Source organism: Rhinolophus hipposideros (assembly GCF_964194185.1).
Source record: "Rhinolophus hipposideros genome assembly, chromosome: 24".
Classification (NCBI taxonomy): domain Eukaryota; kingdom Metazoa; phylum Chordata; class Mammalia; order Chiroptera; family Rhinolophidae; genus Rhinolophus; species Rhinolophus hipposideros.
This window is the reverse complement of record NC_138070.1, coordinates 15428257-15453285: the sequence shown is the minus strand read 5'-3', so window position 1 is coordinate 15453285 and position 25029 is coordinate 15428257. Positions and strand designations below refer to the sequence as shown.

Below are 25029 nucleotides of genomic sequence, written 5' to 3'. Positions count from 1 at the left end.
CCACAGATACACCACTGAGCAAACTCCTAACTCCCTCATTAATGCAGAACACAGGACAAAGCACCATGGTCTGGAATGAAAAAACTCAGAATACTTATTTTATTTTTTCAGGTCCAGTGAGATTTTGTTTCTTTATTTATTTAACCCCACCCTCACCCGCTCCACCTTGGCAACCACCAGCTTGTTCTCTGTATCTATAGGTCTGTTTCTGTTTTGTTTTGTTTATTCATTTGGGTTTTTTTGTTTTTGATTCCACATGTAAGTGAAATTCTACTTTATTTGTCTTTCTCTGACTTATTTCACTTAGCATAATATCGTCTGGGTCCATCCATGTTGTCCCAAATGGTGAGATTTCAATTTTTCCTTTTTTAATTAATTTTTAATTTACTATTTATTTTTTTATTTACCTGCTTCCAAAGTCCAGTGAGATTTCAAAGACAGTAAGAACAGAAGCCCACACCCAGCAATGTGGGGCTATACAGTTTGGGGATCTAAAAATCAATTTGTGATTTTAAGGTGATCTCCAGACAATCTGAAGCTCTGACAGTGGCCTTTGGGGGAAGTTCTGCAGACTGACCAGCAAGCCCACCATGCTCTGATCAGCTGGGCTCCCCATGAGCCGTGACTCCGCCATTCCATATCTTGCTTCCCCTGGGTATAAGCCCCATGAGACAGATGTTCTCTGCTTGTCACCTCTGTACATCTCCAGTGCTAACACAAAGCCCTGACCAAATCAGTTGCTTAGTGAACATTAATTGAATTACAATTAGTTGTAAAACGGGCAACACCCAAAACTTCCTACTCCACTTTTTATAAATTAATTTCAATTTCTGACTTAGTGTTTGCGCTGCACCAGACACTGTAGCCGGCACCCAGGTGACAGTGACGACGAGGACGGACATGAGTTCCTAGAACTGAGTTAAGAGTCTGGAAGAGCCTGACATCCCACAGATGAGGACTTCATCGGGGCCGAGAGAAGGAAAATGACAGCAATGGAAGTGAAGGGGACAGCTGGAGGGCCCTGACCACAACGCCTACTGCTCAGGGCCAGGACACAGAGAGTGTGTCAAACAGCCTTACCTTCAAATCTCTGTACACAACAAACCGATTGTGCATGTGTTCCAGCCCCAGGATGATTTCGGTGGCATAAAACCGCATCTCCTTCTCAGAAAACACCCCGTGTTGGGAAAGGTGATAGTGCAAATCGCCCCCTGGAATTGGACGGACAGAATTTAATTTAAATATAAAACAAGATAAACAATATAAAACAAAGTTCTCAGGTTGGTAACACAGCTGCAGCCTCCCAGAAACACCATCACAGGGTCGGATCAGCTAATCTGCTTTGATTACTTAAGTCCTGTCTAATAACTGAATCAACCTATATGTAGTGATTCAGTAGATGGCTCAGCAACTGGCTCTGTGGACAATAAATAAATAAATAAACTGGTTGTCGTATTGACAGATAGTTGATGAAGGATACAGTAAAAATGTTTTTTTTTTTTAAATTTGTTTCAATTATAGTTGACATACAATATTAGTTTCACGTGTACAGCATAGCGATAAGATGTTTTTATTCAGCCTGGTAAGTCTCATACCCATCTGACACCATACATAGCTATTACAATACTATCAACCGTATACTTCCTATGCTATACTTCACTTTCCAGTGACTGTTTTTATAACTGACAATCTGTACCTCCTAATCCTTTTCCCTTTCTGCCTCATATCCCTAACCATCCCCCATCTGGCAACCATCAAAATGTTCTCTGTATTTATGAGTCTGTTTCTGTTTTGTTTGTTCATTTGTTTTTTAGATTGCATATATAAGTAAAACCACATGGTATTTGTTTTTGACTTATTTCACTTAGCATAATACACTCTAGGTCTATTGAGAGTGTCGCAAATGGTAAGACTTCATTCTTTTTATGGCTGAGGAATATTCCATTGTATGTATGTACCACATCTTCTTTATCCATTCCTCTTCCAATGGACACTTAGGTTGCTTCCATATCTTGGCTAATGTAAATAAATACAGTAAAATTTTAACTGGTAAAATCCAGGTGGTGGGTATTTGGGTGTCTCCAGAAAAAGTCTTTCCACTTTGCTATATGTTTGAAATGTTTCATAATAAAATCTCAGAAAAATCACATGGCCTAAAGTTACAGAGCCAAAAAAAAAAAAATGCCACCAACAAAGTAATGGAATGTTTTTTACAAACTGTAAAAGAAAACCTTCTATTGATCTATAAAAGTGACTGTGTGTCTAACTTTATTGTGCTGGCTTTTACAAGCATCTTCCCTTTCCCAAACATGTATTCTGTAGAACCACTAACCAGATGAAGATGTAAGAGATTTCCCGCATCCCACAAGGCTCCCCAGCACCCTTGCCAGGAGGTGCCTCAGGTCCCAGGCCCTGCTTAGGCAAAGGGAACCCTATTTTCACCTCTCTCACTATCGATGAGGTTTGCCTGCTCTGACAGTCACATAAACAGAATCGTATAGGACAGTTGCTGCTGTGTCTGGCTTCTTTTGCTCATTATGATGTCTGTGAAATTCCTTCATGTTGTTGGACAGACCGGTCTTAAGTCACTCAAAACATAATAAAACGTTACCTGAACTTCAAAGAAAACATTTCATTTGTTGAACTCTGTATACCTTTTTATTTCAGCTCGAGTTACTAAAAATACTTTGAGTATATACCATGTCACTTTCTAGTATTAGAAATTATTTTTCTGGCTAAAACTTTTTTGGCATTCTCAGGGTCATCATTCATAGTTTAAAAGATCAATGCACAGTGAATCTGGGCTAAAGGTACAGATAATTGGGCTAAAATCCTTCCAAGTTAGTATTTAAATACCTTTCTATCCCTAACCTATATTCTTATGAGATTTCATTCCTAAAAGTTGAGGGTCAGGAAACAAGCTAATTAAAGATCTAGGCCAGCTGCATTCCAGAAAATCAAGTTTCACCGTTAAGAATTTTATGAGTCTTTTCTAGAAAATGCAACTTCCCGGGGCAAGACTGGAAGGACGGGTGGGGGGGGACACGGACTGCAGTTAACATTTTTAAATGACTTTAAACTAAAAATTGAAGAGTAAAAGGTTTCCTTAAACTTCAGAGGGAAACCAATTATCTGAAAGCCCCAAACTGCCCATCTGCCTAGATCAACGCAGCTGAGATTTCACAGCACGGCAAAGCCTATCAGTGTGTCAGACTTCCCAGGTTTTGCTTACCATTCATCAGATCCAAGATGAAGCAGAGTTTGTCTGGAGTATGGAAGGCATAGGTCATACAGACAATGAAAGGACAGTCCTAGAGTGAAAAAAAAAAAAAAAAAAAAAATTTGTAAGAAACACAAGTGCTTTCCGGGAAAGCACATTTACTACCAAACATCATCTGTAGAGTTTTACATCCATGCCACCGCCCTGTGCATTGAGCAGATACCGATGTGGTAATTTGAACAGTAAAACGGATCTAGTTACATGATAAAATGCATAGAGACACAACTCTTACTACTTGAAGCAGATGAACTCAAAGGTCCTCTCTCACTCAGATTCAATCATGACTCTTCTACACACATCTCCTTCAAAAGACTCAGCTCCTACAGAAAAATATCACTGCCTTGCTCGTCTTTTTGATGGTCTACATTTTGGTTCTGGCAGATCAAATATCCATTTCAATCTCTGTTCTGAAGTTAGAAGAACCATACCACAGGCTGGTGGGAGGGGGGGGATGAAATGTTATCTATATTGTCACCTTGAAATACTGGGAATAGAAGTGGAATTGACTTAGCTTTTGAAAGTGGAAAAGTATATCAGGATCAGGGACTGAGTAACTCAGTTGTAACAATGTCAATTTCCCCCCAATTAAGATATAGATTCCATGTAATCTTGATTAAAATGAACATTGACAAGCTGATTCTAAATTTATATGGAAACACAGACAGTCAAGAAAAGTTCAGGTACTCTTGAAGAACAGCAAAGCTAGAAAACCCAGAGTGCCAGATATCAAGACTTATCATAAAGCAACAGTAATTCAGACGGTGTGGTATTAACCCAAAGACACACAAATAGGCCACTGGAACACAATAGAGAACAGAGACTCCTGAAATAGACCCACACATAAATGGTCAACTGGTTTGATAGCGGGACACAATGGGGGCAGGGGAAAGGGTGGCCTTTTCAATCAATGGTGCTGGAGCAACTGGATAGCCTACAATAAAATATGAATGTTCACCCCTATATCACACCACACACTAAAGTCAACTCCAGGTAGCTTTAGATAAAATAAAGCTTCTAAAAGAAAACAAAAGAGAACATTTTCATGATCTCCGGGTAAGTAAAGGTTTCTTTAATAGGCCACAGAAGCACTAAAAATAGAAACATTGATAAACTGGACTAAAATTAAGAACTTCTGTTCTTCAGAAGGCACCATTAAGAGAGTACAAAGGCAGGCCACAGAATGGGGGAAGATAATCTGCAATCCCTAATCACACAAAGGACTCCTATTAGAATATATAAAGAACTCTTATAAATCAACAGAGAAAAAGGCAAGCAACCCAACAGAAACAATGGCAAATAATAATAACAATAATCATGAAATGGGCATCTCACATAAGAAGCTATCAAATGGCCTGCAAGCCTACGAGCAGATCCTGGACTTCAGTTGTCCCCGAGGAAATGAAAATTAAAAAGCACAACATGCCTAAAATCACAACATGCATTAAAAATCACTCACACTCACAAGAATTAAAAATCACTCACACTCACAAGAATTAAAAATCACTCACACTCACTAAAATGGAAAAGACTGACAACAATAGCAAGTGTTGACAAGATATAGAGTAAGTGGAACTTCCCTGGCCACTAGGAGCGTACAATAATGATATAACCACTTTGACGAGCTGTTGGGTGGTATCTGCTAAAGCTGAGCAGCACCTGCAAACTCTGGGACTCAGCATTTCCACTCTGGGATACTCACCTCACGGGAACCTGTACTTACGTGGAGCCTGAGGACTGCACGAGATATTCACTATTCAAAATAGCCCAAGCCAGGAAATAACCAAAATATCTACCAACGGTAGAGTATTTACATTGCCGTATATTCAGGCAGCGAAAAATTAGAGAACAAGGGCCAGCAAATCTTTTCTAGGAAGGGCTAAACAGTAAATAAAGTAGGCTTTGCCGGCCCCATACAGTCGCTGCCACATATTCTTTGCTTACTGTCTTTACAATCTTTTAAAAACATCAAAAGCATTCTTAGTTCATGGGCTGCACCGAAAAAGGCCACAAGCCAGATCTGGTCCACGGGCCACATGTAGCTTGCTGAGCCCTGTCTTTAGATACAGAATGCACTACGGCCGCGTTCAATGACACAGATGATTCTCACAAGCAACACTGAGCGAGAGGAGCCAGACGCAAGCTTCCTTTATACGAAGCTCAAGCATAGACAAAGTTAAATTACGGTGCTAGAAATCTGGATAGTAGTTAGCCTGGGCGTGGGGTAAGTGACTGAAAGGGACACAAGGAAAGTTCTGGAATGCTGGTAACTTTCTACCTCATGATCTGGGTGTTGGGTGGATGTGCTCCCTATGAAAATCCATCAGTGCTATGTTTGGTGTACAACTAGGTCCATTTAGATTCTTTATATACAGTGGGTACTTGCCTTCTGACTGACTCAAATAAAAAAATGGCACAGAATATCTATATCCACCTTCTTCACAGAAACAAACATTATTAAATTACAAAAAAAAAAATAATTCCAATTTCAACAGAATAATCTGTAAACAGAGTTTGCATTATTCAAACTTCTGGATTAAGGGCATCCAGATAAATTCAAACACATTCCTATACTCTAAAGACTCATGAACTTGAATTCAATTTCCATCAATCTTCTGGAGGAAATTACGCGTTCTCTAGAATGAATTACAAAATTCATTTCGTGGTTATCTAGTTTTCCTTAGAGTTCTGTTGAGATGGTAGCGTTGACTGACTTTAAGATTCATTTGTTTTATATAGGTAAAGTTGCTATCCTTTTGCTGTTAAAAGCCATGTGGACTTCCTGGGAAGGAGGCACGGTCCCACTTGGAACCCACCTATGTCTCACCAGATCTTTCCAACAGCCTGCTGAAGACAGCGCATTCTGCCACTTCCTAAATGGGGTTCCCCACATACTCTGGTTCCTGATCTGGTAGCGATTCATCTGTAGAACAGAGAAGTGGGTGGCTCCAGAAATTAGTAAAGCCAGAGTCTTTCCTAGCTTGAGACAGGAACTCCACTCACTTCACCAAAAGGACAAGTAGAGCCTGCCAACGGGTATTTCTCAACATGACAGCACGTGGCCCTTCTAACGACAGCCCTGAGAAAATGCCAAAAGGTTAAAGTATACTGAAGATATCATGTTTTTAAGATGGGGCATGAATCATAGATTTAGAATCATAGGCAGAGTAGGAAGGGCTCTGCGAAAAAAAAAAAAAAAAGAACACCAGGTCCAACTTCTTAATTTTAAAGACAAGGAAGCTAAGGCCCCCATGAAGAGAAATGACTTGTCTAAGGTCACAAAGATATTTGTTAGCCAGTCAAGATTCAAGTCCCAAGCTTCCTGACCCTCTCCAGAGTTCTCTCGACGTCAAGCTACGTCTAAAAGCAAGGTCCCCATAGCAATGTAAAATAAAATCCCTCCACGAAAGGGATACGATTCGGTGCCCTCTACAGGACTCACGGACTGTAATCCTTCAGCTCTCAGGTGCTGAGCACATCCACACAGAGTCTCATGGGGAGTCCGAGACACAAAGCACCGAGGACTGAACGACACGAACAAACAGGCAGCACGGCAATGAACGGTGCTGACACAGTTCTAAACACAGTTACGGTTAAGAAGTTCTGTCTTCCTGATAAATAAAGGTAGATAAGAACTAAGGAATTTTTAGAGGTAGATCCATAAACAAAGCTCCTCACCAAGGACCTGTCTTCGATTTCCTACTGTCGTGAGCAAAAGAGCTCGCCTTTTGTAGAAACTCTGTATAAAACCGTCATAGCATAGACCATGAGGCACTTCTTTAAGAAAGTTCTCCACACGGCAGTCAGAGGAGTCTTCTCAAACTGCACAGTGTATCGGGCCAAATTCCTACTTCACGCATTTTGTTTCCAAATGCTGTACGATTTTGTTTTTAAATCTTCAATGTCAGCCCGCAAAGCTCTTTATGGGCTGGGCTGGGCTGGCCTCTGTCTGCCTCTCTCTGTCCAGCTTCATCTTGTGCTCCTCACCCGATCAGGTCTGACCCCGGCTATGCAGCCTTTTTGGAAGTCGGGAAACCCTCTGCGCTCAGGACCAGACACGTGCGGGCCCCTCCTCCGACTTCAGAGGGGCACTGGGTGATGCCTCCACCCTGCTGCGTGCCTTCCGAGTGCCGTGGACCTGTCCTTCACGGCTCTTGCCACACGTTCCAATTATCTAAACATTTCTGAGATTATCTGAACACTATCACATTCTCTCATTCTGCGCAGCTCTCTAAAAGCAAGGGGCAAAGTCACATTTTGGAACCCCCACCTTGTCGTAGAGGACCTGGCACAACCTAGGCCCTCAAACACGGTTCGAGGAATGAAGGAAGAACACCTCTGATAACCGCCAAGAGACTCCTTAATGAAGGTGCCAACTGCTGCTCCCAGCTACGGACACGCTGACCCTGTTCTCAAACACATTTCCCCTGCTGCTATCCAAGAATTACAGAGTCTAAGTAGGAGCAGTGCTTCCTACTGTCTCTGTGGGGAATGACGGATGCGAATACTCAGTATGACATTGAAAGGGAAAACATTTCTAGTAAAACAACTATGAAAGTATGCAGTTCAGTTGCATACCAACACCCTAGGAAATCATGTTTTAAAAGGCTAATCTAAAAGTTTACCCTAATGAGGCAATTTTAAACTGAAGATTACTAAAAATCTGTCAAGGGTGGCATCTGATTAGCAAAAATAATTCCAAATAATTTTACTACAAGTCTTTTGGTTAAATTATATATTTATATGGGAAAAAAACCTAAATCATTTTGATATTTGAAGGAAAAAGATAAACAATTCTTTTAAAATTAGTTCAAAACAGTAGCCCAATATAACCCAATATTTAAAATTTATCCTCTTAGGGGTAAACTAGTGAGGAACTACACAACGGCTTAACCGCATTCCCCCTCAACTGTATAAAATAAGTATTAAAACGCTACATGAAAATTGTACGGATAATTTTCCAATACCAAAAACTGTTTTCCATATGGCTTTCTTGAGAATAAACATCCAAGGCTTTGAGATAACTCATTAAAAATTAATACTTTAATAACACCTTAAAATCTGTTGTAAGCCTACACCCACACTTGAAATTCAATGCCACTCATTCTGATTCCAATACAGTGAACAGGCTGTTCAGTTTCCATTCCAATCAGCTGAAAACTTGGTCGCGCACACGGGGTAATAACTCTTATCTGAAATGCTTAACGTCCATATGTTAGGAGGTAGAGGCGCATAATTAGAAATTATTTACAGCTATGGCATTTTCATTTGTTAGAGTCGAGCTAAATTATGATATTCTTTTGCTGCAACAGCAGATAGCCCTTCTAGAATCATTAAAACTAATGCTAGAATCACAATATGAACCACAATGCAATGAAAGTTGGTGATGAACAAAAACACAGAACCCATAAAGTAATGATGAGACAGGAACACGGGGAGCGTCCCAGGGAGGCCAGAGGCTTTGGTAAGGAAATTAACCTCTCTGAGTCTCCAGTTCCTTGCTTACTCGACAAAAGGGATTCTTTGATTCACGATGAAAATTTGATTCTTTCAAATCCTTTGGGTGAAGATGACCCCAGCCAGGATATTTGGAGGCCCCCACATGTCTCAGTGTATATAAATCTTCCCGGCTCGGTGTTTACCATTGAATCCACATGTGAGTTACACAGCGTTACCATGCTTGTGACATTCCTTTCCTCCCTCCAACTCCCTGACCTCCTCAAACACCGGATAACGGGCTCACTGGTACACTGGCATGCCCAGGTTTCTGGGACTGTGAGTTTTTCTGCATGTGTTTTTATATACATCTGTCCAAATAAATAAAAACCAGGGCTTTGATACTAGGGAATGCCACTAACAGAAATCAGAATGGGACGCTGTTTTGCAAGGAAAGAAGACACAGGATTAAAGTTTGTTTTTCCACATGCTGAGCTAAATACGCTAGCTTGACATACAAATAAAACATCCAACAGGGAGAGACATGGTCCTGGAAACGGAAATGACCCAAGTCCACAGCAGGTAAAAAGTAGCAAGGGCTGAAAAGATAAAGTCACCTTCAGAGGAAATAGTGATGGGGTGACAGGGGACAATCCCACGGGGACACTTCAAAGCGGACTAACCCCAGTTCCTTCCTCCTCAAATTTGCATTTGAAGGATAGGAGCGACTTTCTTACTTTTTCTCTCTGGGTCAGTCCTTCTCAGTCATGCAGTCAATTCTTGACTATACTCAAGTGGTTTCTTTTTTGTTGTGTTTTTTTTTTTCATTGTTGTTATGGTTATTTGCCAGCCTTCTCTCCAACCATATTCCCCAAAGAACAAAATCACAAATACTAAGTACTAAAGGGAGAAGTCACGGGTGTGCCTAGCAATGGTTGCTAGCACTTTCCAACTCTCAAATCAAACAGAGATAATATGTGAACTGCACACTATATTAACTAAGTGCTACTGTTCCCTGCTACAAATTCTAACCTACCCAAAAACTGCTAGCCACATAATTCACCTGAAAAAAGAGTCTGCATTTTACGTAAATTGTCCAGTTGTCCTGATATAACCAACAAAAAGTAATGTTCAAAATTGAATACTTACTCCTGTGCTCACAAGCGACAACATAATCCTTTCATTTAAGGCTAATGTTTCTCCTTGTTTCATCTTGATCCTCTTCTTATCTAAGCATTTCATTGCATACCTGGAAACATAAATATTGTTGAAAAATAGACACTGAAAATATATCTAGACTGATTTTAACAATACACACCATACTGGGGAAAGCTTCTAAAGATTTGGACAGTGTTCAAATGAAGTAAAATGGCATCTAAGTGCCATGCAAAAAAAAATCCTTATGTTGGACACAATAAGAAAAAAAATCAACTTCTCCCTCCAAGAGGTGGAGCATAAGGGCCCCCGCTCCTCAGTGTGGGCTGTGCAGTGACTTCCCTTCAAAGAGCGCAGCACGGAGGAGAAAGGGGAGAGGAACTTCACAGCAGAGAAGGCTGATAACATGACCTTGGCCAAGTGATCAAGGTCAACGTCAACTGACACATCACTTTACTAACGGGTACTCTTGATACGATACGATGTGATGAGAATGGCCTTTTACCTCTAGAGTCTTCCTTCCGAGAGCCCATAAGCCCAACCTAACTATGAGAAAAGCGTCAGACAAACCTAAAATGTAAGACATTCTACTATATGTGAGAGTCAGGTGAAATAATAAATGTGTATGGAGAGACAAATTGATATTATTTACTTCTACAACATCATGGGACAGACTAGACATTCCAACTATCTCAACAAGCTGCAATGCTGAAGTAAAACTACTAAATTTAGTGAAATGTAACAAGCAACAAGTAAAGTATGTCATTTAGGATCCACGTACTGGGCGAGTCCAGAATGGGGAAGAACGCTGTCGTAAGAGAACTCTGTTTCACAACATATTATCTCACTTAATTCTTACAACAAGGTAGGCACTTTGATTATCGCTACTTTACATACAGACTAAGACGTGGAGGCACAGAGCGGCACAAATCCTGCCCGAGCCAGGAAGTGTGGAAGGTGACACTGACCGAGCCACCTGACACCAGGACCCCATTCCGGATCACTAGGCTACGCTGTCTCAGCATGAGGCCAGGTTTCAGACACCTCAGGGCCAGGCCTGGGCTCACTCTGCACAGGGCCCCAAAGCAGGAAGAACAACAACAGGCACAGATTAGTGAAGGTCAATTTCGGCCCCCAAATAATAAAAAACATGCCAGCGGCTGGACCAGTCTGAAAACAGGAAAGGCTGCTTGGCAAAGCTGTCAGTGCCCAATCCCAGCACGGACTCAGGCCGAGGCTGAGTGACAAGCTGCAGGGGATGCAGGGGCAGCGGGGGGAAGTGTGCACTGAATCAGGTGACCTCAATTCCTCCTTGTGACACGGACTCAATGATTTTATAAGCCAGCTCCACAGACGATTCCACCTTGCCCACTGTTCTAACACGCCTGTCACTCGACCAAACTTGTAGGCCTGGGTCTGTCAACTCATCCTTTTCTATTTTCTTTCGCTTTCAGAAATGGGTTCACTTAGACTGCTTCTGTATTAATAAAACGTTTCCCTACACTTAGTACCTCCACCATTCACTTTCCAGAAGACCCTTACCCCTGGCTCCCGTGCACCTGATTGCTCCACAACCCCCTCCCATGAGACAAGGGACGGAGATGAGTGACGGAGCCCCACAATTCCGACCCTTCAAGTAGGGCATCCACTCTTCTCATCAGCACCCCGGCTCTTCATCTATGGAAGCCACGTCATCTAAAACCACATACGCTGAATTATGGGTGGGTCACTATTTAGAAGAGAATGCCTATTTCTTTCTGAGGTAAGCTACTTCAGGAGCGAGATCATGGGCTTCCATACACCTCTGCAAGAATTGTCTTTGGATGTGAACATAAAATCCTCTTAATGTTCCCAGCAAAATGTATGAGTGCAGAAAGCTTACATTTTTCCAGTGTCTGCTTTCCTGCAACCATATACTTCACCAAAGCCTCCTCGTCCAATGATCCTGTGGACGCTGAAATCATTCATGGTCAACTGTGAATGCAAAATACAAAATGGAGACATACAATTGCATAAAACTTAGGTTGTAAGGATTTTTTCCCATGCAAAACATACACAAGTTATTGAAATGGCAGCTTTGATGCAGGTCTGCCTTTTTCCATGACGATTTCCTTAAACTGAGAGATGAGATGCACAAGGTTGCAAAATCTTCTAGCACCTCCTCCTGTTCCACCCCCAAATTGCACACAATGGAGGCAAATGGGAGGATAGCAGACTGGGAGCCAAGTCAGATTGCTTTTCCAATCTCATAAATCTTAGATTACAAGATGCATCCTTTGAAAAGAAGTGATTGTGAAATTTCTAGTCAAAATGAAAAATAACTTCAGCTACTCTGAAGTCTAACATTTGAGAACAGCTCGGCCAATTCCAGGAATTATCATGGCAGAAAAATAAGTCTACGTCAAGGGCGTCTTGTGTTTTCATAAGAGTGGGCCATATGATCAGAAAACCCAACAGATGCTGGCCACGTGGATTTTTTACCAATAACATCAGTGAATAGAGGACTCACTCTGGGCATGTGAGCATGCAACACGACTAAGGGTGATATAAAGAGGCTGTATTCAGAGGCACCGGCCTTTTGTCAATATCTTGGCAACGCCAGGCTTCACGCGGAGTCAGAGCATCAGACGGTGCAAAGGCAGACAGACCATCCCACAGTCCTGGTGAGAGGCTGTCGGACAACAGCAAATGCCTACTAGTTTACATACCCTGGCGAATCCAGGGTCAGATGCTTGAAGGTTCCCCCAAACAGCCCTAGAAACATCAGGCCCACAGCCAGGTGGGGGTGTCTGGCCCATAGGCTTTATACTTGATGCTGAGGGGCCATGGGACTTGAGGGAACCAGGCGGCCTGGAGGAGCACAGCATAAGGCAGATCCACAGCAGAAAACAGAAGGGATTTTAAAAACGTGTGTTATTGCCTCTTGCTTCTAAATCCTGCCAGTAAGTGTGAATGAAATGGGAAGTTAAAACACAAAAACAAAACACAAAAGGAGAACAAAAAATACACCAACTCCTTTTCCAATAGTACCATTCAAGTTAAAAACTCAAAAAAAAAAAAAAATCCAGTTGATAATTTCTCTGTCCCAAATGCAAACCTATGTGAAGGGAGGACATACAGGAGAAGGTAAGAGAGGCGGTACAAACAAACGTGTATTCTAAAAGTGAAGCAATGATTATGCCCCGGAATTACTGACATTGAAAGTTGAAAGACGATGGAATGCTAGGGAAATACATGTTAGAAAGTAGCCAGTATTTGAGGATGGCTTTTCGCATTCTCAAAATAAAAGAAGACAAAGATGAAACTTTGCTTTAGGAAAAGATGTCATCATTTTTATTACATGATTATACCTAAAAATAGGAAAAGAAAAGGAATTTTTCCAGGATGGAGAAAGATAAGAAAGGGCCTATGGGAATTACATTATACAGATTTGTATTTTTACTATGTCTGTTAAAGGGTCAATTACTGCTTAAAATATCCTTTCTTAAATAAATAAACACATTCTTATAGGAATATGAAAAAAGAGAATTAAAATTCAGCTTGTTTACAGCTGGATGTGGGAGGATGACTTTTTCGTACATAAAGCTGTAAGAAGCACATCTGTTTCACCAATGTGTCACCCTTGGGAGTACAAGTATTTTCTCACGACGTTAAGCCAGAGGAAGTTTTTATTTAAAGAAAGAAAGAAAGAAAGAAGGAAAGAAGGAAAAGCATGATACTTACATGGATATTTAATTCTACGTTTTTCCACTGACAAAATCTAGTGAACTTGTCACTAAAAAAAGAATATCAATAATTACTGGGAAGTTAAATATCAAATTAACTGGATTTAAAGAACAATATTACAAGATAAACTGGAACCGCATTACAGCTGTGCTGCTTCTCAAATAGAGTAAGTTTTTTTTAAACATTTTTTTTCACACAGCATTCACCGGTATTCGTGGCTTCATGATTCAAATGAAAAACTTCATGTTTTTCCTGTAACTGTCATTATGGTAACATCTTTATCTGAATCAGCACTGTCCGGCAGCAGAACAATATGAGCCATATGTGTAATTCAATTTTAATAATATATTTTATTTAACCCCAATGTATCATATCAAAAAATTATCATTTCAACATGCAATCAGTATAAGATTAATTATGAGAAATTCCACATTCTTGTTTTTATATTAAGTCATTGAAACCCAGTCTGTATTCTGCACTTACAGCTCATCTTAATTCAGACTAGTCATATTGCAAGTGTTCAACAGCTACACGTGACTAAAGGCTATAACACTGGACAGTGAAGCTCTCAATGACAAAAAAAAAAAAATTAATGTTTAAAAATAATTATAAGAGTAGCAAACACTCCGATGTGCCAGGCTCTAGAGGCTCATTTACTCCTCCCACCAACTCCATGCACAGGTACTATGACGATCCCCATTTTACAGCCGAGAAGACCAAGGCTTGCCCACGGTCACACAGTAAGAGAATGGGTGGAGTAGGATTTGAAAGCAGGATTTTATCGCCCCTCGAGACACAAACAGTGTAGGAGAAGAACTTTCCAACTAGAATCAGAAGATGCCATAAGTCATACTGCAGGGAAGTGCTCCCATAATTTACTCAACGGCTTGATGAATGCTTTTTTCATCCATGAAGTAATGAAAATATCTACTCCATGTCTATTTAATAAAAATGTATCTATAAGGTGTTTTGTTTTAAAATTAAAAAAAAAAAGCGTTCTACATTGAATGCATATTTCTTCAAAGCAAAGAACATTCTCGGTGACTGTTAGCTTTCATCTAAGGTCCCAGCAGGATTTCTCACACAGGAGCACAGTATTCAGGGTTCTTTGAAAGAATAAGTGAATGAAGAAAAAGAAAGGATGGAAAGGAGAGAGTTCTTACGAAGTGCAAGTTATAGGTATTATCAGTATTATAACAAAATGTCTCAAGGCATCCAAATATCCCAGTTCCCCTGGGGGTTTCATTTAATATGCCTTCTAAGGAGCTTTTGAAAATATTTCAGAGGCTAATAATCAAATTGGAAATCAAAAGCAGAACTCTTTGTAATTACATAGCATCTTTTATCAATCGATCTAAAATGGCTTTTAAGGAGTGTTTCACTGATCCTCCTAACATTTCTGAGGCTGGTAAAATAAAATTACATTTTGAGAGTTTCTGATAGTTATTTCAAACAGTTTTTCGTTTCTTTGTTCTTTTTTTTAAGTATGGTGAGTACAGAAGGCAAAACCACATTGAGATGTACCCTACATTTGTACACGTATATTCATGACTGGTTCTGTGAAATTTACGTAGTGTGTTGGGCTAACTCAGACTCTCTTTTCTCACAGATTCTGAAGCTCAGAGCTGGCAACAGAGGGTGGTGATTTAGCACATTTTACAAATTAGCACATTTTACAAACTAGCTGGGGAGGATCAACAGCCAGGGAGAGAGAAGTGCCCCACTTGGTCAAGAGAGGAGTCTAGAACCAACACCCACCCTCTACCCCGTCCCCAAATAATACGACACTTCCCCACCCTCAAAAAGAATACCCTCAAAATACACATTTTGTCCATTACATATGGATGTGTTCTAACAACTTCTTTAGGCAGCAGAGATGGCCCCTGGGTGCCCAGGCTCAGTCGTATGCCCATCGGGGTTCCCTGAGCACTATTCCTAGTCGCTACCTACTTACTAGAATAGGCGCTTCTTGGGAGAAGAGAAACCATGGCAGAGAACAGAGTAGAGCCCAAGAACAGTGGGCTCAGACAGCCAGAGCCCTTGCAGGAGAATTACAAGGATCTCAGAGGGCAGGTCAGAAGTTAAAAGTAACAGAAATGACTGGGGTACAGTGATGGTGAGGAAGAGGGTTTTTAACTCCAATCCCTGACTTGAGCTTGAGACTGCTGAGCAGTTGGAGTTGACTGCCTGAACGTGCCTCAGAAACCTCATGGAGAGGAAGGAAAGCCTGCCTCCTGGACTGAGCGCTACCGGGCACTTAGCCCTGAATCTCTGCTCCACGTCACGAGGCAGAGATGAGGCTTTGCACAGCTGACGACTTCCCGTTGTCATCACACTGCCTGTGGCCACCCAGCCCTGGCTTCACCGTGAGGCCCTCAGAGTGTGGCCAATCCCCACCCAAGCTCGAAACTCTTGGTTTGACAATGGATTTCTTAAATTCTAATGTGAGAGTGTATTAACATAAAAAGAACCCAAAAAGGTATAAAAACAAACAAATTGACTTTAAAACTAATTCATTTACATAAAATGGTAAGTGTTCCCCAAAATCCAGTGTGTGAGCTTGCCTAAAATGCAAACAGCTTCCCTTATATTTCCTGTGACAATGACAGTGAATGGCTCACTCAGTAGGAGACAATGGGCCACGCAGGTTGAACTTCTTCTCCAATTTAAATTGTGGTCTCCATCTCTCCCCTCTCACCCAAGGATCATAAAAGCTAGGCTGACCCTGTGGTGGGAAAGGTCGGATTTTAGAACCAACAGCCATGGAGTCAGCCCAGAGCAAGCATCCCAGCCTCGATTCCGCAGCTTTTTGGCCAAGTTTCTGCTGCTCCTCAGAAAAATATCATCACTTGGACACATGTTAGTTTCCCAAAATATTGACTCCACTCCAGGATAAAATTATCTCCTGAACTCTGGTAGAACCACAACACAACGTTTTCTTTTTTTTTTTTTTCCTAAATTACTTTAGTTCTGTGAACATGCAGAGAAAAAAAACTAATGAAGCAGCATTTGTTCTTAAAGGGCAATTAGGGAACAGCTGCAGGCTGCTCGGGCAATGAGGCGGCAGCATCATGTCCACTGTCTAGAGCTCAGCCCAGTTCAGGGGGCAAAGCAGTCGGTGTGGATGGAGATTCGGTGTTAGAAAGGCGGATTCTAACAGTGACGAATACTCAAATATGGACTGCTAGGGGCCTGAAAGGCACATGAGCTCAACACTTTTAAGGGCACCACTGAAACGTTTCAGCATCTTCTATGTCAAACGCACTCAGTAGCGTGAGCAACCCAAAGAGACATTTATTACATACATGAATGATATATGTGACCACAGACATATATTAGCCTATACCCTTAAATTCTACTACATAAAGAATTGGACGCGGGCTTGTTCCACTTTGGGGGACATGATTTCAAAGTCCAAACAAATGAATTATTAATAGATAAATTATGGAGCTGTGCTTTGCGTTAGCAAAGGTGTCCCAATAAGATACTTTTAAAATTGAGGTTCCATCGTCAATTTTAGATCATTTTCAAGTTAAGGCACTAGAGGTCAAAGGGATGTTAAGATATGCAAGTCCTAAATTATAATGCAGAGTACCAGGGAGACAGCCTAACACAAAGCCTGGCACATGGTACCTGGTCAATAAATACTTGGTGAATGAATAAATTAACACACATTTAAAGGATAGCACTTATTGAGTTAAATGAGGTACAAGATTTTATATCATGTATCATATTTACATTCTAATATGTTATATGTCAAATGTATCTCCATAAAAGAAGGATCTGTTTACATACATAAAGTTTCATACCTTTCCATAAATTTCTGAAAAATGTCGCCGCGAAGACTTTCACAGATTTCTTCTATGTATGGCTGGAAAGGAAGGAAAAGAAATTCCACACTGCATAAATAGGAACAGGTGACAGTGACAAACACAAACCGATGAGACTTAGACAAGGTGAGGTTCCCAAGTACGCACTCCCACGGCATCTTGTACATGCCCTTCTCAGCACCTGTCCGATTTTCACTAACGGATTCATCAACATCATTTAGTTAACAGTTATCTAAACCAAGTGATGGCACATTGCATGAAGGCAAGGCCAAGTCTGTCCTGCCAACCATTATGTCCCCACGGCCCAGCACGGCTCACTGCAGGTCACAGATACTTCTTAAATGACAAGAATCACTCGTGGGTCAGTAGGTGTGCGCCCTGGGAGGTCCCACAAGGCTTAAGCTCAGAGGGCACAGGGCTGGTTTAGTGCCCTGTCGCCATTGTGAAGTTCTTAATAATTTCTGAACAAGAGGCTCCACGTTCTCATTTTGTACTAGGCCCTGTACGTTATGCAGCACACCCTGTAAATTACTATAATTATATAATCACTATTAATTAATTATGGTTATTATAAATGATCAGCATTATTATTGAGTTTTAAAGACTAAAATCAAGGGACCCACGGGTAAACTTTTTAAAATTAGGTATTTTCCTTATTGACTTTCTCCCTCTTGGAATCATACAGCTAAAGGTAACCATGGGGTGGGGTGTGAGGGGAAAATTAATCCCAATCCTTATTTGGTACCCAAGAGGCTATGGGGCTGTGGCAGGTGCATTTCCAAAGTCTCTGAGCAAATTCATGGCTAAGCCGGGCTTCACATCTTCGCTGTAACGTTCATCTATAGTTAAATGATACTTCCATGCCACTGACTGTGGCGTTTGAATTTACTCCACGAGCTCAGTGTTTCAGGAAGGAAGTTTAGGAAAGCAGATGTATTTTTTCCATAGTTTTGTGTTTTTCAAGAAGAATAACAATAGGAAATTTGTATACTTCAATCGTTATTTTAATAAAATGTAGCACCTTAACTGTATTTACTTAAAATATAAATACTGCCATTATTTTCTGTGGATTGTGACACATTTTTGGAGAACAAACTTGAAATCAATTAATGCCGAGAAAAGGTTAAGGCCAGGGCTCCTGACTCGCTTCTGCAGGGCATTTACCCTGTGAACAATCTACTTCAATTTCATGCCGCCCTGCACATTACTGAATAAACGGCACAACTTTAATTTTCCATGTGATGAACTTTAAATCAAAACTATAAAAATATCAAATGTCAACATTTCACAGTTCAGTACAGAGTCAATTAGATCGTTTTGGAAAATATCTTGCCACTCCGCATTGAATGATGCAAATTTAGGGTTTTCTGTGTGTTCTCACATCGTTCTGAAAATTTGCAAGAAACGAGGACTAGATCAGAAAGTGTCCAAGGCAAGTGATGAGACCAGGAAGTCTGCAGAAGCCACAGGAACCAAACAGGTAGTGAGACAACCACAGCTCTTCTGGGAGCCTCACTTCCTGCAGCAGAAAACAAACTTGGGGCTGAGCCAGCCTCTACCCCTTCCCAGGGGTACCGCTGTCGTGGGAAGGACACTGGTCACTAAAACCAAATGGACGTTGTTCCTTCCTGGTAAAAGGAGAAGCTGAACTCTCTCTCGCTGAAGCTCTTCCCAGCCCTGAAATCCTGTGCTTCTGCGATGACGCAGACAATCTTAGCCAAGTGCTCTAGACGCAAAAGCCTGGAGGCCACCCGTCTCAAGAGGTTCAAAAGACATCAAAAGATTGCAGAGCAACTGTTCAAAAATCGATGAAGAGGCTAAATTTATATATCATAGATTTTCTATTTATAAAAACTATTATGTTCATTATAGTTTTTCATAGTTTATTAAACATCCCATACTTTCTGCTAATAAAATAAAAGACAAAGGTCACTAGGAATTCTTGACTAAATATAATATATCCATTGCAATTTGCAACAGAAAGAATCACAAAATATTCCAGGTAAACAGTGCAAAAGCCAGAGTTCAACAGAGGCATCATGAGCAAACTACTTCACCTCCCTTAATCTGTCAAATGGGATGGTCGTATCTAATTTTCAAGGCTACTGTGAGAATTTAATAAGATTAAGAACGTTGAGAGCCAAGCACAGAGGCTAGCACAAGCCAGGACTCCTCCCTACCCTTGCCGCCAAAATACGCCTATACAATTACTTAATTCTAAGTCAATGTTGCAAACAGAAAAGAATTCAATAAAAAGCATTGTGCATTTACTTTCAGAGCATTTTTGTTACACTTCCTTCTTTTTTTGGGTAGGAAATTTCAACTCAGGCATCATACTTCCTGACTTCAAAATACATTATAAAACGACAGCAATCAAAATAGGATGGTACTGACATAAAGACAAACATTATAGACCAATGGAACACAAAGAGCGTCCAGAAATAAATCCACGTATCTATGGTCAACTGAGTTTTGACAAGGGTGTCAAGAATACACATGGGGAAAAGAAAGTCTCTTTAATAAATTGTGTTAGTCAAACTGGATATCTATATACAAAATGAAATTGGATCCTTATCTCACACCATACACAAAATCAACTCAAGATGAATGAAAGACTTAAACATAAGACCTGAAACCATACAACTACTAGAAGAAAACACAGGGGAAAAGGCTTCTTGACATTGGCCTGGGCAATGATTTTTTGTTTATGACACTAAAGGGTCAGGCAGCAAAAGCAAAAATAGACAAGTGAATTGCATCAAACTAAAAAGCTTCTGCACAGCCAAAGAAACAACCAACAGAATAAAAAAGCAACCTAAAGAATGGGAGAAAATATTTGCAAACCATATATATGATAAGGGGTTAATATCCAAATATATAAGAAATTCAACATACGGGGTGGCTGGTTAGCTCAGTTGGTTAGAGCTCTTAACAACAAGGTTGCCGGTTTGATCCCCACACTGGCCACTGTGAGCTGCACGCTTTACAACTAGATTGAAACAACTACTTGACTTGGATCTGATGGGTCCTGGAAAAACACACTTAAAATAAATAAAAGTTCAAAAAAAAAAAAAAGAAAGTAAAGAAAGTCACCGTAAGAACAAAAACAACAACAAAACAAAACCCAAATAAATTGATTTAAAAATGGCCTAAGAACCTGAATAGACATTTTTCAAAGACATACCAATGGCCAACAGGCATATGGAAAAGGTAGTCAACATCACTAATCATCAAGGAAATGCAAATCAAAACCACAATGAGATGCCAATTCACACCTGTCAGGATGGCTATTATTAGACAGACAGGAGAGAAGTGACAAGAGGATGTGGGAAAAAAGGGAAGCCATGTACACTGTTGGTGGGAATGTACATTGGGGCAGCCACTATGGAAAACAGTATGAGACTTCGCAAACACTTAAAAATAGAACTACCACATCATTCAGCAATCCCACTTCTGGGTATAAATCCAAAAGAAATGAAATTGGTACGTCAAAGAGAGAGCTGTACTCCCATGTTCATTGCAGAATTATTCACAATAGTCAAGACCTGGAAACTACCCAAGTGTCCAACGATGGAAGAAGGAATAAAGAAAATGTGGGATGGACACACACACACACACACACACACACACACAGGAATATTATTCAATCTTTAAAAAGATGGAAATCCTGCCATTTGTAGTAACACGGATGAACCTGAAGATACTATGCTAAGTGAAATAAGCCAGACACAGAAAGACAAATACTGTTATCTCATTTACATATTGAATCTAAAAAAGTGAAACTCATAAAAGCAGGTAGCAGAATGGTGGTTACCTGGGGGCTGGGAGGCGGGAGAAATGGGGAGACTTTGGTCAAGGGTACAAAGCTGCATTGACATAGGGTGCACAAGTTCTGACTACCGTTAACGACACTGTACTGCCTACTTGAAATCTGCTAGGAGAGTTGATCTTCAGTGTTCTCACCACACTCACAAAAATGTAACCATGTGAGGGGACAGAATTGTTAAGGAGCTTGATTGTGATGATCACATCACAATGTATATGTATATCGTTAAGCTGTCTACCTTAAACTATATACAATTTTTATTTGTCAATTATACTTCAGTAAAGCTGGGGGAAAATAATTTAAACTCAAAGAACGTCAACCAACTTTAATGTCCCTCTATACACAGGACATCCAAACGTCTAACTTCTAACTATACTTTTATCAATATGCTCTGATGGTACATGTTACACTAAATTACACTGATACGCTCTTCATTTTAACCAATGTAATAATGAGTATTTCCTTTACCTTTGAAATAAGAACACCATCCATTCTGTATCTATTTTCCCAGAGCATTATTTTCATTTTTTTTATGAACAAATCAGGAAAGCATTTTTATAAGATATACTAAGTAGTAGTTTTAAAATGGGTGTTCTTTGAAGGCATGAAAAGAATTTTGGTGGTCTTTGTATGCGTCTCCCCTGGAACTCTTTTTTAATGTTATTTATGCTTCTTCAAGAAAGCTAAAATCAGAATTGTAAAACCCATGTGGTGAGGTATATTTTAGCAATGTTAAATGTAACTAACAATAAGACTATCTATGAACCATGTCAAAGTCCAATGAAAACTGAAATTCTGACACTAAAGTATCATGGAGACAACAAAATGCAGATATTCACAGTGCACGTTTGAATGTCAGATATTTGATGACAGCTGACATTTATGGTGCACGTGATAGTCAGCCCAGTGCAAAGCAACTCACATGTCCCTTTCTCACTGCGTCCTCGGGACCCCTTCCAAGGGAGAGCCCACTGTCACCTCCACCTCGCAGGTAAGAAAACTGGAGTTAGGGAAGATGCAGTGGCTTGCCCAGGTCTCTAAGCCCAGCTCAATGAATTTCAGAGCCAGCTTTTAACCAACTAGACTGCCCAGAAAGGTCCTACAGTTTAAGAAAAGTCCATCTAATGATTTTGGCAGGAAAGTAACACTCAATTTGTTCCTGTATCCAAATGTTCTAAGAGACAAATGAGTATTTCCTCTACCTAAAATAATCAAATTCACTTTGCATACATAAATCCTATCGTGAGGCACCAACATATAAATCAGCTTGTCTCTCTGTGAGAGTCATCCAAAAAAGGATAAATTAACTCTTTCATTTATGAAAATCATTACATTACTCAATGGCATTTTTTTCATGTTTCTTATCATTCACAAACATTAAAAAGTATGTTATCCATTTGAAAATTTTACCAGGTCCTTGCAAGTTGCTACCTCTACAGAAAACACATAGGATGGAAAGGGCTTTGGAAAGAGGAGAACCCAGTACATCAAAAGAGCAGCAAACACACAGGCCCCTTCGTTGTTGACTGAGTTTTCCAAGCCTTGTAATTTCAATGCATTGGCCGTATTGTGCTCAAGACCCAAGGAGCCAAGGTAAAATCCAGTTCCTCCCAACATTCCCTCTTGATTCTTGAAAAGGAACCTGTGTCATCTGGGTGATGATCACAGGGAGAATCAACGCCTCTACCACCACAGAACAAACCTTGGGAAGTTCCCCACCTATCACGGGTGCCCGGGATGTCAAAAGGGGACAGGTTTTGTCCTCCGATGTTTTGTCTTCATTGGTTTATCGAAAATAATGTTACTAGAAAGCGCTAGTGAACTTTTTCGGGAAAGAAATTATGAACGCTGTTGGTATAAGAGCACATTTCAACGAGATGACAGGCAACACTAAACTTCAATTGTTCCAGGTGAACTCCAGAGAAGCACAGTCTTCCATAGATCGAGTCCTCCAGAACCTATACCCATGCAAAGACAATGCCACCAAGTCCAACTGTTAAGCACATTAGATATATTTATTTGGAAATAATCTTATCTTACCTGAAAAAGAGTTGATGTTACTTGATTCTTGGATAGTTGACTTTGCACGTGTTCCACTGCCTGCTTTGAGAATGGCTTTTAAAAATCAAAAGCAATGCTTTTTTCAACATTTATAAAACATAACAAACCTCTGTATGTTGTACAATATCACAACGTATTATTTAACACAACAATTACTAAACAGTAACCTGTGGTAATTATACTAACATGCATTCTTTAAAGATCTGTTGGATATTTGTGGGCAAGCTGAACAAATGCTTGTTCCTCTGAGCTTCCAGAGTTCTTACAGACACATTCTTAGAGGGCTGATGAGCGTGGGGGGTAGCTGACTGACATATCTTATCCCACAAGAGTTCAAGATTACTGTGATTTAAAAAAAAAAAAAGTAAAGAATCTTATCATCACCTTACTTATTGCATACATCCCTCGATAACTGATAGCTGATAACGGGGTCCTAAAAATGTAAAATTTCTACAAAATTAAAATTTCTATATAAGAGAAAAATAAATGCACAAAAACACACCTAAGAATTAAATGCCAGGATTATAGAGCTAAACCAGGGTGGTAAAAGGTTCTAGCTTAAGGAAAGTCCAGCTATAACCACAAAAGAGGGGGAATTGGTTCTAAAAGAATAGAACCTACGCTGACAAGAATTACAAATTCTCTCCTCCCCTAAAACTTCAAATTACGTTTCCTTCCATAATGCACAAGAAGAAGTAAAGCCTAAAAAGCACATCGCACTGCTAAAAACCCTCTACATTGCTCTGGAAACTAAGTTTACAGAGGCTTTTGCAGTGAACATCTGGCATTTTCCAAGGTTCAGCGGCTCCCCAGCAAGGCACTGGGCACCGAGGATTCGCTCTAGCTCAGAAATTCTTTCTACTGCAAGGTAGGTGGTGGGTCCAAAGAACAGTAACACAATTATGCTACAAGAGGTGTCATCTTCAGCCACCCCAGTAATTCAAATGTCAGTAAGAACTGCAAACACAATAAATACAGAACACTAAATACACTAAAACACACTGTTATCGTGGCCAATGCCATCCCACCAAACTTTCTGACAGAAACGTTGTGTATCTGAGCTGCCTGATACAGGAGCCACTAAGCCACAGGTGGCTGCTGAGTACTTGAAATGTGGTGCCTGAAGAAGTCGGGAATTAAATTTTAGATTCCCTCTGATTTTAATGAATTTTAACAGCCCCATGTGGCTAGTGGCTATTGTACTGGACATAGCAGGTCAGGACTGGTAGACTATTCCTTTGGAAAACAGTCTTAATGTAGAGATTACATGGTAAATTTTTATTACTAGTTATTCCACTTACTCCTGGTGATTTCCTAGGAACCTAGTTTATTCTAATGACCAAATGGAACTGTTTCTCTATTTACAAGAAAAAAAAATATTTTCAACCATTATTTAACAATTAATGAACACAACATAATAATTACAATCTTCCATATTAATTTAAAAAGAAACCACTTAAGGTTTATATTTATCAATATCTGATTAGTCTAATTGTTAAAGTATAGCTAAATTAAAACAATAAAGCTTAAGTTCCTCGAGAAAGTCTAAAGTGAGGCTAGCTCGCTCTTCCATTGTTCTGAATTAGCTACTTTATTTTACCAGTTTTTACAGTGACAGTATCTGCTTTTGGAAATATACCAAGAGCATATGGAGCAACAGATATTGTATCAGAATGATCAGGAAACAAATGACAAAACAGGAGAAATGGGTTCCATCC

At 40.2% G+C, this 25029-nt stretch overlaps 1 protein-coding gene across 4 annotated transcripts in view; it reads right to left on the bottom strand.

Annotated features, from left to right (window-relative positions):
- The window catches only part of GRK3 (G protein-coupled receptor kinase 3), a 118456-nt gene that overhangs the window by 32002 nt on the left and 61425 nt on the right, over positions 1–25029 (bottom strand). For 2 of the 4 annotated variants that reach the window (XM_081036829.1, XM_081036831.1), the window contains 7 exons: positions 23291–23365; positions 17404–17465; positions 13592–13643; positions 11751–11842; positions 9863–9962; positions 3233–3311; positions 1081–1211 (listed from right to left, as the gene is read on the bottom strand). In XM_081036829.1, coding sequence (XP_080892955.1) covers positions 1081–1211; positions 3233–3311; positions 9863–9962; positions 11751–11842; positions 13592–13643; positions 17404–17465; positions 23291–23365 — 591 coding nt within the window. The remainder of the gene's footprint in view (positions 1–1080; positions 1212–3232; positions 3312–9862; positions 9963–11750; positions 11843–13591; positions 13644–17403; positions 17466–23290; positions 23366–25029) is intronic. The other 2 variants (XM_081036832.1, XM_081036830.1) reach the window with 1 other exon arrangement.